This window comes from Sapajus apella, unplaced genomic scaffold (genome assembly GCF_009761245.1).
Source record: "Sapajus apella isolate SASKATOON/1434 unplaced genomic scaffold, GSC_monkey_1.0 scaffold102, whole genome shotgun sequence".
NCBI classification, from domain to species: Eukaryota; Metazoa; Chordata; class Mammalia; order Primates; family Cebidae; genus Sapajus; species Sapajus apella.
This window is the reverse complement of record NW_022437042.1, coordinates 3319533-3331918: the sequence shown is the minus strand read 5'-3', so window position 1 is coordinate 3331918 and position 12386 is coordinate 3319533. Positions and strand designations below refer to the sequence as shown.

Below are 12386 nucleotides of genomic sequence, written 5' to 3'. Positions count from 1 at the left end.
GAATGAGGGTCAAGGAGAAATCAGGGGGCGGGGCAGAGTGACTGGAGGCCGCTCCCGGTCACCCGCCCCTCCATCTCGCTCCATTGATCTGGGAACCTTAATCTTCAGCCCCTCCTCTTGTACTAGAAGGGGTGGGTGGTCTAAGTCTCTGCTCACGCTGAGCGTCTAGGGTTCGGTTGGAGAGAGGAGGCGTGCAGTCCGTCTGTACTAAGTACCCAAAGGTGGTAAGCTCGGCTCCAAGAAATTACAGTCCACAGCACCAGAGACTTGGAAACCCCGGAGCAGACGCGGCGTCTCAAGACCTGTAGCCTTGGACCGCACATGGCACAGCTCAGCTCAGTTGCGGGGCCATAGTGCGGCTCCCCACCCCGGCCCTTTTCTAAGCTCTAAGGTGGAGCCGGCAGGTGCCGCAGGCCTCCTCTGCACCTCGGCCTCAGCTGCGCTCCCGGGCCATGGGGGGAGGGAGACACGACAGTGGGGCATCGAGACTCCAGCGGCCCAGGCGCACTCATACAAGCACCCTGGAATCTCGGTGGAAAGGAAGGGGCTACCGGGCCTGGGAGGAGAACTGCAGAGCTCAGCTGCTGAGCCGACCCTGGGAAGGGGGAGGGGCGGGGGCTCCCTTCCAGCCTCAGGGGTCTGGGGATTTAGGGATGTAAGGAGAGCAGGGGGGTGTGACAATTCAGCAGAGGTCGGGACGTACCACGGAACCCAGTGGCGGGGGGGGCAGAGGACGTGGTCACCGAGGGGAGCCCCCGCCCCCCTTCGCAGAGGCCTATGGCTGGGGTTGCAGGAAGAACTGGAACTGGGCTGGCCGTAGGGGGAAGCGGCGCGTTAAATCCGCCCCCTCTACATACCCTACTTTCAAGGGGTGGGCGGTAAAGGGGAGGTTGGGGTTGGAGCAGCGGCGAGGGGGCCCCTCCCTTGCACCTCCCTCCACCGGACTTGGTCGCGCCCGAAGTGTAACACTTTCTCTTTGTCGGAGGAGCTCCTCTGTTTCCTGTGCGGTAGCTCCGGTTGCGGCCGCACCCGTGGCAGCCCTGGCGGACGCAGGAGCGATGGCAGCGACCGATATAGCTCGCCAGGTGGTGAGTGCAGGGCTTGGGTGCCAGGGCCAGGACCGAGGGCCTGGGGAGGGTCGAGGAGACCTGGCCGCCGCCGCCACATCGCGAGGAGGGCAATGGGCAGCATCCAGGAGCCGAGGGCACGGTGGGACTTCTGCTCCCGGGGTCAGCAGCTCAGTCCCCCAGCCTGTCCCGGAAAACGGTGGTGGCGCTCGGGCTGGCGGCAGGGGGGCTGGCAAAGCCTGCGGGCCGGCGGCTGAACTTGCATTGCCCAAGAGCCGCAGTGAGCGCCGCCGCCTCCCTCGCTGCAGCTGCGGCCCCACGGCTGGGGCGTTGCCGAATGAATGGCCATCGGAGCCTCCGAGCCCTCCGGGTCCTTGGCACCCTGGCCTTGCCGCGCCCCTGCGCACGGCTGCCCACTGGGACCTGGGACAGCACAGGCAAAGAGGCGCAGGGCTGGGGTTAGCCTGGGGCAGAAGGCGGTGAGTGGCGAGGGGGGCGGGGAGGTGACTGGCTGGGATAGGGTTTCTCTATATGCATTACATATGTGACTGCGTCTGTGTGTGTATCCGTGTGCGCGAATGTGTGCACGCGTGCGCGCTCCTGCCTTCCCTGGCGGGCGGCGGCGGCGCTGGGGTTCTGTCTGTGACCCAAAGAAGTCCGCCTGTTTCCCTGAGTGTGCTCACCTCTGTGGTGTGTGTCCGAACACCTCGCTGTCTGCTTGGGCCGTGTGCCTCTGGGTCCCATTTGTGCGTCAGTGTTGGGTGCAGTTGGCTGGCCTGTAGGTGGCTGGCTGCGTATTTTGGCATGTTTTTGAGCGGGCCTCTGAGGATCTGTCTCGGGTGCATGTTCAGTGTAACTGGCCTTGCGTGCCAAAACCTGTGGAGCTGGCTTCTTTCTATGGAGACTCAGGAAAATAAGTGTGAGACTCGCAAAAGCGGTGCCGTCTCTCTTTTTGTTGGCGACCGACTTTGGGGGAAAAAAAATCTTCATTTAAAGAACTGAAGTTTTCCAGCCTGGGATGTGCAGAGAAACCATGTTGAAGTGACCTGAGGCTCCATGTTTGTTTTTTAGACCAGAAGTTTGGTTGCAAAGGGCGATGAATTCCATTTGGGGGGGACACCCTAGCTTTATTAATCCATGGATATCTGGGGTTTTAAGAAGCCCACCAGCACCCCCAGGTGAGGAAGGAGTGGGAGATAGCGGTAGGTCAAATCCCGCGACACCAAATACTACTTGACGAAAATCTCTGAACCACATAAAAATGCTTTTCAACCTTGTAGCTTACTTATTTAGGAAAATAGTTCATGCAATGCAATTACAGTACAAAAAAGCCTCTAGGTAACTGGTGTAATTGAAATTGATTTTTCAAAATCTGAAGCCAGACTCTGATAGTATTTTCTCTACAGAATATGTATTAATGTATTCCACTCTTTTGTCCCTGTTTGAAGGGGCAGGATCATTTCTTCGGAATCTCCTCCACCCTCTGCACCCCCTAGCACAGAGCACTTTATGCAGTCATGATGTGGAAGGACCAGGAGTAGACAGGAGACATTCTCTGTAATGATGGAATTTGAGAGAATTTTCTTCCCCCAAGATTGGCACTCTCGTGTTTATTGCTTTAGTGTTTTGAGGACCCTCTCTTTTCTGCTGTGGCTTTTCTGCTCCTGGTTACCTGCATTTCAGAGATGGTATAGTTGAAGTAGAGGAATTAGTCTCCAGGATTATACTTGCTCCATCCAAAAATGATGCTAATAATTTTTCATGTCAGCTAATGAATTTGCATCGACCTGTCCTCCATACTCTCTCACCATTTCTCTTGCCTGGATTAGGATTGCAGGACAGATATTGCAAAGGGGAACCTTCCAGGAGATTATGTGTGTTTCACCTCAGGCACAACTCAGGCAACCCAGAGGTCCCCTTTGTTCTGCAGATGGGGGTGAGGGGGTGGTTTAGGGCCACTTGGTTTGCTTCGCATGGCTCCAGTTTACTCTGGCTGGCTTTGCCATACTGTGTGATGAAGAACATAATTGTACGCCAGATTCTGAAGCTGAAAGAGCAGCCTAAAGCACTCGAGACCTTGTTATCGTGATAAATGGGTTTCTGGGAAAACTGACGTCACTCTCCATGTCCCCCTCCCCCAGCCAGTGAAGCTCTTGTTTATGTGTCATTTATCTCTCTGTTCTCCTTTGTGTCTGCAAGAAGTTGTAATTCACCAGGGAAGATGGAATTAACTCAGGAGACCTTGGACATCTGGTTGCTGCTTGTTTCCTCCAAGGAACATGTATTCAGGGTTTGGGAACAAAAGACTAGAGAATAAACCTAAGTGTGGCTAGCTTAGGAATTCTTTTTTTTGAGACAGAGTCTTGCTCTGTTGCCCAGGCTGGAATGCAGTGGCGCGATCTTGGCTCACTGCAACCTCTGCCTCCTGGGTTCAAGCGATTCTCCTGTCTCAACCTCCCGAGTAGCTGGGATTACAGGTGCGTGCCACCACACCCAGCTAATTTTCGTATTTTTAGTAGGGACGGGGTTTCACCTTGTTGGCCAGGCTGATCTCAAACTCCTGACCTCATGATCCACCTGCCTCGGGCTCCCAAAGTGCTGGGATCACAGGCGTGAGCCACCACACGTGGTCAGGAATTCTTTTTAATGAGCTGTGAGACGTGGTACCATGTGAGTAAGTACCCTAGTGTGTGTATGAGGGTGGGGTGTGTATGAGGGGTGTTCTTTCTAGGATCAGTTGAGAGTCACTGTGGGTAAGCATTCTTAGTGACTAAAACAAGCCTTCAACTTGTTGGGCAGGGCTTATATTGCATTCAGGCAACTTGGAAGTTCAATTCTGGTGCACATAATACAAGTCCATCCCATTTCAATGAACACCACAAAGGGTTTGGTGTGACAACACCAGTTGTCCACTGTGTCTGTATTTATCTGATTGGCTGATATGTGGCCAGCACTATAGTTAGCCCTTGTCAACTGGACAAAAGAAGGTAGTAAGCTTTAAAAAACGTTCGTGGCTTTTAAGCTTATAGTCTAGTTGGAGTGAAAAATGGTGGACACTGTGAAATAATTAAAGAACTATAGAAGGGCCAGGTGTGGTGGCTCACGCCTGTAATCTCACCACTTTCGGAGGCTGAGGCGGGTGGATCACCTGAGGTCAAGAGTTCGAGACCAGCCTGCCCAACGTGCTGAAACCCTGTCTCTACCAAAAATACAAAAGCCAGCCAGGCATGCTCGGGAAGCTGAGGCACAAGAATCGCTGGAACCTGGGAGGCAGTGGTTGCAGTGAGCTGAGATCGTGCCATTGCACTGCAGCCTGGGCGACACAAGGAAACTCTGTCTCCAGAAAAAAAAGAAAGAACTATAGAAGATCCCTGGGATGCTCCACCTCACCCCCTGCCTGTGAGGTGGCGTGGGCTGCTATTAACTTATACTTCAAGAGGTTCCATGACTTGTCCAAGGTAACCAAGGCACAGGGCAGGCCCCAAAAGCTGCATCTCCTGGCTCTTGTAATGAAGCCATTCCCTTCAACGTTGCATTCTGGGATCCAGCCCGTAAAGGCTGGCCCATACAAAGAACGTCTGGATGATTCTGACTTGAGCTATTCCCACAATGTGAACAAGGAGCTTTCTTCAGTGGCAATCTGGGTAGTGGTCCTTCTCTCAAATGAACTTGCAGAGGCTAACTTTGCCCTACAAAGCTAGCTGGGGTTGGTCTGGGTCAACTGTCTGAGAGCAACTGTCTCCAGGTGGGGAAAAGATTGATGCTGCACGCTCGTTTTGCTATTATCACGTTGCAGTTTGATTTCCTTTGAGGTCTCTGCCTCAGGCGTTCCTACCACCACCTGCTAAAGATAGTTTGTACCTCAAACACAGAAAACAAAACCCAATCACCTAACTCTACTGGTGATACAACACAGAAGAAAGTTTAAATGGCCCCAAATATTAAAAAAATGTTGATTCTAAATTTGAGAGCTTTCATTACATTATTTTCTAAGTTTTCTGTGTGTTTGGGATTTTTCTTTGTTTCTTTTTTTCCTCCAAGACGGAATCTTGCTCTGTCACCAGGCTGGAATCCAAATGGTGCAATTTCGGCTCACAACCTCCGCCTCCTGGGTTCAAGCAGTTCTCCTGCCTCAGCCTCCAGAGTAGCTGGGATTGCAGGTGCACACCACCGTGTCTGGCTGATTTTTGTATTTTTAGTAGAGACAGCGTTTCAACATGTTAGCCAGGCTGATCTCGAACTCCTGACCTCGTGATCTGACTGCGTCGACCTCCCAAAGTGCTGGCATTAACATGCCACCCATGCCTGGCCTGGGATTTTTCAAAATAAAAAGTGGGCAGAATGACAATGCCCTTCAAATGGACATGGCCCCTTCTTTCAAGGAGTTTACGATCCAGTGGTGGAGGCAGACACAAATCACTATCTAATTATCATTGTGATAAGTGCCACACGGGAGACTGACTGCCTGCCATGAGATTTCTTTACTAAAGGAACCCAATTCAGCAGTGAATGGAGGCAGAGGATGACAGGAAGGGCTTCCTGAGGGCTTCAAATAGGAAATGGGTAGGTGTGAAGGTGGGTGAGATCTCGCATCTGCTACTGGGTTGGGAACATCTTCATTTACCAATTCACCTACTTTTATTTTCATTCGTTCCTTCAGTACATACTCACTGGGCATTGATCGGCCAGGCCCTGTGCCAGGTGCTGGGGATTTAGTGGTGGCCAAGGCATGCAGGAACTCTGCCCTCTCAGAGCTTCCAGATGAAAGGCAGGAATAAGCCATTTCCTCTTCACATCCGAAATCCTGGAAATGTGAGTGTTAGCGGTGTTCTTAATACAAAACTACGTTACAGCAGAATAATTTGTCTGTATCGTCTAATAAGATTTTGATCTGCAGTCATGTGCATAGCATTTACTTTGTGGAGTCTCTGCTGTAAATTTTCTATTAATTGCTGGCTTTATTTCCAAGCATGGCCCCTGCCTTTGTGTGCTATAAGGGAGTAAACCCATTGCATTAACCTGAGCAAAACTAATTAGGGAGATAAGTCCCCTGGAAAAAGGTATTCCCAAACCAAGTAGGACTGGTTTCTGGACTTGCCTGGGTTTTCGGATGATCAGAGCCGTGGTTTAATATTAGCATGAACAATTGAGAAGGGCTTTTAGTTGCATGTACATTAAAACTGCATTCAAGACAGATGAAAGAAAGAAGGAAGGAAAAAGAAGGAAAGAAGGAAAGCCATGGATAGATGTAACATGTTTCTTTCATCTATCTCAAAATGCTTCCATCTGTATGATTTCATTTTCCCCAACAGTTCCTGGATAAGTATTACTGTTCTCTTTATTTTAGATTTTAAATTTCTATTTGTTTATTTTATTTATTTTTTTAAAGATGGGGTTTCACCATGATGGCCAGGCTGGTCTTGAACTCCTGACCTCAGGTGATCCACCCACCTTGGCCTCCCAAAGTGCTGGGATTACAGGCATGAGCCACTGTGCCCGGCTCTATTTATTTATTTATTTATTTATTTTGAGATGGAGTTTTGCTCTTGTTGCCCAGGCTAGAGTGCAGTGGCGCAATCTTGGCTCACCACAACCTCTGCCTCGCAGGTTCAAGTGATTCTCCCACCTCAGCCTCTGGAGTAGCTGGGATTATAGGCCGTGTGCCACCACGCCCAGCTAATTTTGTATTTTTAGTAGAGATGGGGGTTTGGTTGGTCAGGCTGGTCTCGAACTCCCAACCTAAGGCGATCCGCCTGCCTCGGCCTCCCAAAGTGCTGGGATTACAGGTGTAAACCACCGTGCCCAGCCTGTTCTCTTTATTTAATGGTTGTAGGGAGACCAAATGACTTAGTCCAAAGTGCTATTGCTGGTCAGTGGATGATGCAATGAAACACCTACCAGATGACACAGATTCCTTTTTTAAAAACACTGGCCTTTTCATGATGTTTCTAAGAAATCAAACTCCTGCCATGGCCTCCCTTCCCCCTCTTTTCACTGCACTGCCCCAGTACCCCCATAGGGCCCAGGGAAGAGTCTATTAGGGTGTTTTGGAGACTCTCTGATGTTAAAAAGATTCTCAGCTTAAATCCAAGATAGCACAGTCACGGGTTGTGTGGGTTTTTTTTTTTTTTTTTTTTTTTCTTCTCCATATTGCTTTAAATAAAAATCTTGGAGCCACCAGCCATGTAATGATGGATTATTTTAAGTAACAACTGGAGGGGGGCACAGAATAAATTAGAAACACAGACCCTTCCTCCTCGGTTTGGCAGGAGGAGGTTTCTGCTGCTCGGATTTGAAACCGTGGGTTTCTCTGCTGCCTGCACAGAGGAAGGAGGCCACATGCTCAGGAGGGTGAGAAATAAAGTGATCCTCTTCTTCAGTGTCTTCTCATTAGAGGCAGCCATCTGCTGAATTATGCAGCGCGCTCTCAGCCGGCCCTGGAGTTGGGTCATCCATTCCACTCACTTAAAGGTGAGGAGGGAAAAGATCTGTAGGCCTTCTCAGGTACAGGCCTCAGGGCTCAGGTTTCCCCTGCTGTGGCCCTCTCTGACCCAGAATGAAGGCCCTGGGGTAACAGGAGCAGAACTCTCTTTTCCTGGCCCTGATGAGGTGTGAGGTCGTGTTTGGTTTCCTTTCACATTGGAAGCCCCCAGCTCTGAACACTGGCGCTGAGGCAGGAACTGGGTTTTTTCAGATCTCCATTAAACAAGACCAGATGGAGTCAGAGGCAGATTCAGGCTCCCTAGAGGGCAGTTGGGCATTCACCCAGAGGCCTGTGGGTAAACCTTTTCTTTTTGAGCAGATTGGAGGTAACAATAGCCAGAACACCTAGAAAACTCTCTTTCAATTGCCTGGCTTCCAGGGAATCTTGCTGGCTTTTGTGGGAAAGTTCAACTTACCCTGAGCAGGGGTCACCCCTGGCTTGAGACAGGGATATTTGACCTAGACTTTGGCTTGTTGAGTTAGGTAGGCTTGTGTTAGCCTTGGGGTTCTTCAGCAGAACTGGGCAGCTGGCCAGGCTGAGGCTTAGGCCGCAGTCAGAAGAGAGGGAAATGGGAGGGAAAAGTGGGGAGGTGAGTGGAGAGCAGGAACACACAATGCCTTCCACAGCACTGACTGCGTCAGTTGCCTTCTGTGGGCCAGAACCACCTTGGGGAGCTCACAGGTTTCCAGGTTTGGGTCCTTGACCCTTCTGCCCCTGACCAGCATCAAGCCAGAAGCTCAACATCCCGGAATTTTACCAGCATAAAGAAACACATCTGCCACTTGAGTCAGCTTTTCCATTGGAGAGTGGCAGTTGGCTTGACGGGGGCCTGGATCCCAGCACTATTCTCTGTCACTAAATCACTCTGTGACGTGGACCAAGTCACTTCCTCTCTGTGAGTCTCTGTTTCCCCTTTCGTGAAATGAAAGGGCTGGATCAGGTGATCTTTAAGGGCGTTTCCAGATCTAACATTGTATGGTGCTAATGTTTCCTTTTTCTCTAGCCTAATTTCTTTTACGTCCCTGCCTGCCTCTGCTTCCAAATGAGGTGGCAGAATTGAACCCCACCCCTTCCTTGCTTTGACCCCTTGAGCTGGGTGGGGAGAGCGTTGTGGGGAAGGTCAATCTGTGCTTTTAGCTCAGCAGGATCTCAGTAAGTGGAACAGAAACAACCCTTCAGATACTGCCTACCCGTGTAGGTGTAGATAGCTATTGTCTTCCTATAAAGGTACATGACAGCTGAATGTTTGTCTATTGAATCCTGCTTTCAAGGCAATTGGAGAGCTGGCTATTTAATGGAATCCTGCTGTGAATCCTTTTATAGAATGAAAAGCCACTGTGGAATTTATCTTGTGTATTAAAATCAGTTTAATCTATTGGATTTGCCAAAAATGGGCCTCCTCCCCTGTCTGGTAAGGATAGTCTGTCCTGGGTGTCTTCAGCATCCCCTAAGCTGCTCCCCAAGTGAAGGGCATTTCTGAAGCACCTTGGGGGTGCTGCCAGCTTTTGCAGGCCTTATTTCTCCTTAGATAGCCCCCACATTTCTCTTTCCCAGGATAGGGCATTGCTACTACTATTTCCTCTTAACCTGGCTTAATCAGCATGAGGGACATGCTGTTATTTGATGTGTTGCATGCATTCGAGGGTTTTTTAAAAAAACCTGTGGGAATGCCGGGCACGGTGGCTCACGCCTGTAATCCCAGCACTTTGGGAGGCCGAGGCAGGCAGATCATGAGGTCAAGAGATTGAGACCAGCCTGGCCAACGTGGCAAAACCCTGTCTCTACTAAAAATACAAAAATTTGCCAGGCACCTATAATCCCCCTACCCAGAAGGCTGAGGCAGGAGAATCGCTTGAACCTAGGAAGTGGAGGTTGCAGTGAGCCGAGATTGTGCCACTGCACTCCAGCCTCAGCGACAGAGTGAGACTCCATCTCAGAAAAAAAAAACAAAAAACCAAAAACAAAAAACCTCTGGGAACTTATCAGTGCTTTTGTGGTTCTTACGACTGATTATACAGCGGCACCCTTGACAGCACTGGAGGCAGAGGAAGCTATCAGCTACCTGATTATTTCATTAAGACTTTTTGCGGGCCGGGCGCGGTGGCTCAAGCCTGTAATCCCAGCACTTTGGGAGGCCGAGGCGGGTGGATCACGAGGCCAAGAGATCGAGACCATCCTGGTCAACATGGTGAAACCCCGCCTCTACTAAAAATACAAAAAATTAGCTGGGCATGGTGGCGCGTGCCTGTAATCCCAGCGACTCAGGAGGCTGGGGCAGGAGAATTGCCTGAACCCGGGAGGCGGAGGTTGCGGTGAGCCGAGATCACGCCATTGCACTCCAGCCTGGGTAACAAGAGCGAAACTCCGTCTCAAAAAAAAAAAAAAAAAAAAAAGACTTTTTGCTACATGTTTCAGGATATATGATTTGACTCTGGTTCACATGAATCTTTATACTAAGAAGTTATATTGTATGACAATAAGTTATATATTGTATGTAATAATAAGTTATAATAAGGGGGCCAGGCACGGTGGCTTACGCCTGTAATCCCAGAACTTTGGGAGGTCGAGACAGGTGGATCACTTGAGGTCAGGAGTTCGAGACCAGCCTGGGCAACATGGTGAAACCCCGTCTCTACTAAAAATACAAATATTAGCCTGGTGTGGTTGTACACACCTGTAATCCCAGCTACTCAGGAAGCTGAGGGAGGAGAATTACTTGAACCCAGGAGGCGGATGTTGTAGTGAGCTGAGATTGCACCACTGCACTCCAGCCTGGCGACAGAGTGACACTGTCTCAAAAAAAGGTATAATAAGGAGACTAATAGGGTTTTATTGTATTGCTGATAAAATAAATGATTTATACACAATAAAACTGCCTGAAAGCTAAATGCTGTGATGACTCAAATTGTCAAGCACCTTTTTGGTTGTAGTTAAAGCTTTTTCTAAAATATCTGAGGCCACTTTCCTACCCACGAAAGTATCATCATAGAATCTTTTTTTTTTAAATAACATTTTCCCTGTTTATAAAAGTAAACTATGCCTGTTGTAGGAGGGAAAACACAGAAAAGCAACATCACCTACAACCTCTCTACCCAAAAGAAACCACTGACATTATTTTGGTGCGTGTTCTTCCAATCTTTTAAAAAATGCATAGATACTTTTTCCCCGGTCATTAGAATGACCCTGTATATACAGGTTGGTTTTCCTGTTGTTGTTTGCCTTTGGTGAGCATTTCCTTTGGTCATTAAATATTCTTAGAAAACATTTTTTCTCAGCTGCTTAATATTCCTCATGTATCACTGAACTGATGAATTGGGTTTCATAGCCTTGGAGATTTGCAGGGTCTTTCAGAGATCAGTGTTCAGGGCTGGAAGTAGAAATGGAGAATGGGGAGGTGTGAGAGCTTGAGCCCACCAGTAGCTGACTGAAGAGAGTCCCATTTCAGTATTTCTGTCCTTTCCTAGTGTTTTTTGGTCGTTGTTATTTGTTTGTTTTTTTGAGACAGAATCTTGCTCTGTCACACAGACTGGAGTGCAGTGGCGTGATCTCGGCTCATTGCAACCTCCCCCTCCTGGGTTCAGGCGATTCTCCTGCCTCAGCCTCTCAAGTGGCTGGGACTACAGGTGCAAGCCATCAAGCCCGGCTAATTTTTGTATTTTTAGTAGAGACAGGTTTTCCCCATGTTGACCAGGCTGGTCTTGAACTCCTGGCCTCAAGTAATATGCCTGCCTTGGCCTCCCAAAGTGCTGGGCTTACAGGCGTGAGCCACTGCACCTAGCCACTTTTCTAGCATTTGGATGGGAATGGCCAGAGGAGAAAGTTTAGGGATAGCCCAGTCATCAGCAATGAGTTTCAAACCTTTTGCTCTTATTCTTCAGAATGACAGCTACTAACTTAGCCACCCTGGTTTGAAACAGAGGTGGGAAATTCTCCATTGACACAGATGCACCCGCAGTTCCCAGAGGCCTCAAATATGGCTTGCTTCTGATCACAGAGGTTGGAAGAGGGGCCGAGGGGAGTGGGGGACAGAGGTGGCCTACTTGGGTGCTTATGGGACTCTTTATTTTCAGTGACAGCAATGAGAAAAAGATGCGCAGCTAGAACCACCATAACTTGTTCTTGATAATATGAACCTTACGAATATTCAATTAAAAGACAAAATTGGTGTGTCCTCAGGAGAGGAGGCGGAAGAGAAAGAGAGCGGTGTTTCTGCCTGTGATATGAAATGTGGTATAACGTATTTCAAAACCGCAGGTGACTGCAGATGAGGAGAAAACAGGAAATGTAATTGGGGAGGGGAGTGAGGCGCTCTCCCAATTCTCAGGAGCACTCTTTCATTTTGCCTTCCTTTTAGCTCCTCTCAGATTCTCTGCATCTTAATTACCCCTGCTGCAAAGCTGAGTGAGAACTCTTCTTTCTTATATTAAAAACGTTTTAAAATTACATGGGTAACATGCGAATACATTCGTGCTATAAAAGAGTCAAACAATACGGAAGCATACTGACTACTCCCCTGACTAAGCCGGTATTTCCATCCCCCTCCCCTGAGGTAGCCACAATTGTGGGTTTGGTGGCTGTCTTTTCAGTCCCGTTCCTATGCATTCACATACGTTTATGTGCAAATACACATATACAGGGTTGCTGGGGCATATATGAGCTCATATTATGGTTATAGTTTACAATTTCTATTTTCCTTCCTTCCTTCCTTCCTTTGTTCCTTCCTTCCTTTGTTCCTTCCTTCCTTCCTTCCTTCCTTCCTTCTTTCCTTCTTCCCCCCCTCCCTCCATGGCCAAGTGTACACTTGAGAGTTTTTTCTTTTTTTTTTTTTTTTTTTG

The 12386-nt window shown here is 49.0% G+C and overlaps 1 protein-coding gene across 13 annotated transcripts in view; it reads left to right on the top strand.

Annotated features, from left to right (window-relative positions):
* The first annotated feature begins 743 nt into the window (after positions 1-743).
* Positions 744-12386, top strand: part of SEPTIN6 (septin 6) — an 84396-nt gene continuing 72753 nt past the window's right edge. For 7 of the 13 annotated variants that reach the window (XM_032258368.1, XM_032258366.1, XM_032258367.1 and 4 more), the window contains exon 1: positions 1334-1546. In XM_032258368.1, coding sequence (XP_032114259.1) covers positions 1409-1546 — 138 coding nt within the window. In that variant the 5' untranslated portion in view covers positions 1334-1408. Of the gene's footprint in view, positions 1089-1333; positions 1547-5408; positions 5880-7391; positions 7419-12386 lie in introns of those variants that run through there. The other 6 variants (XM_032258373.1, XM_032258372.1, XM_032258374.1 and 3 more) reach the window with 3 other exon arrangements.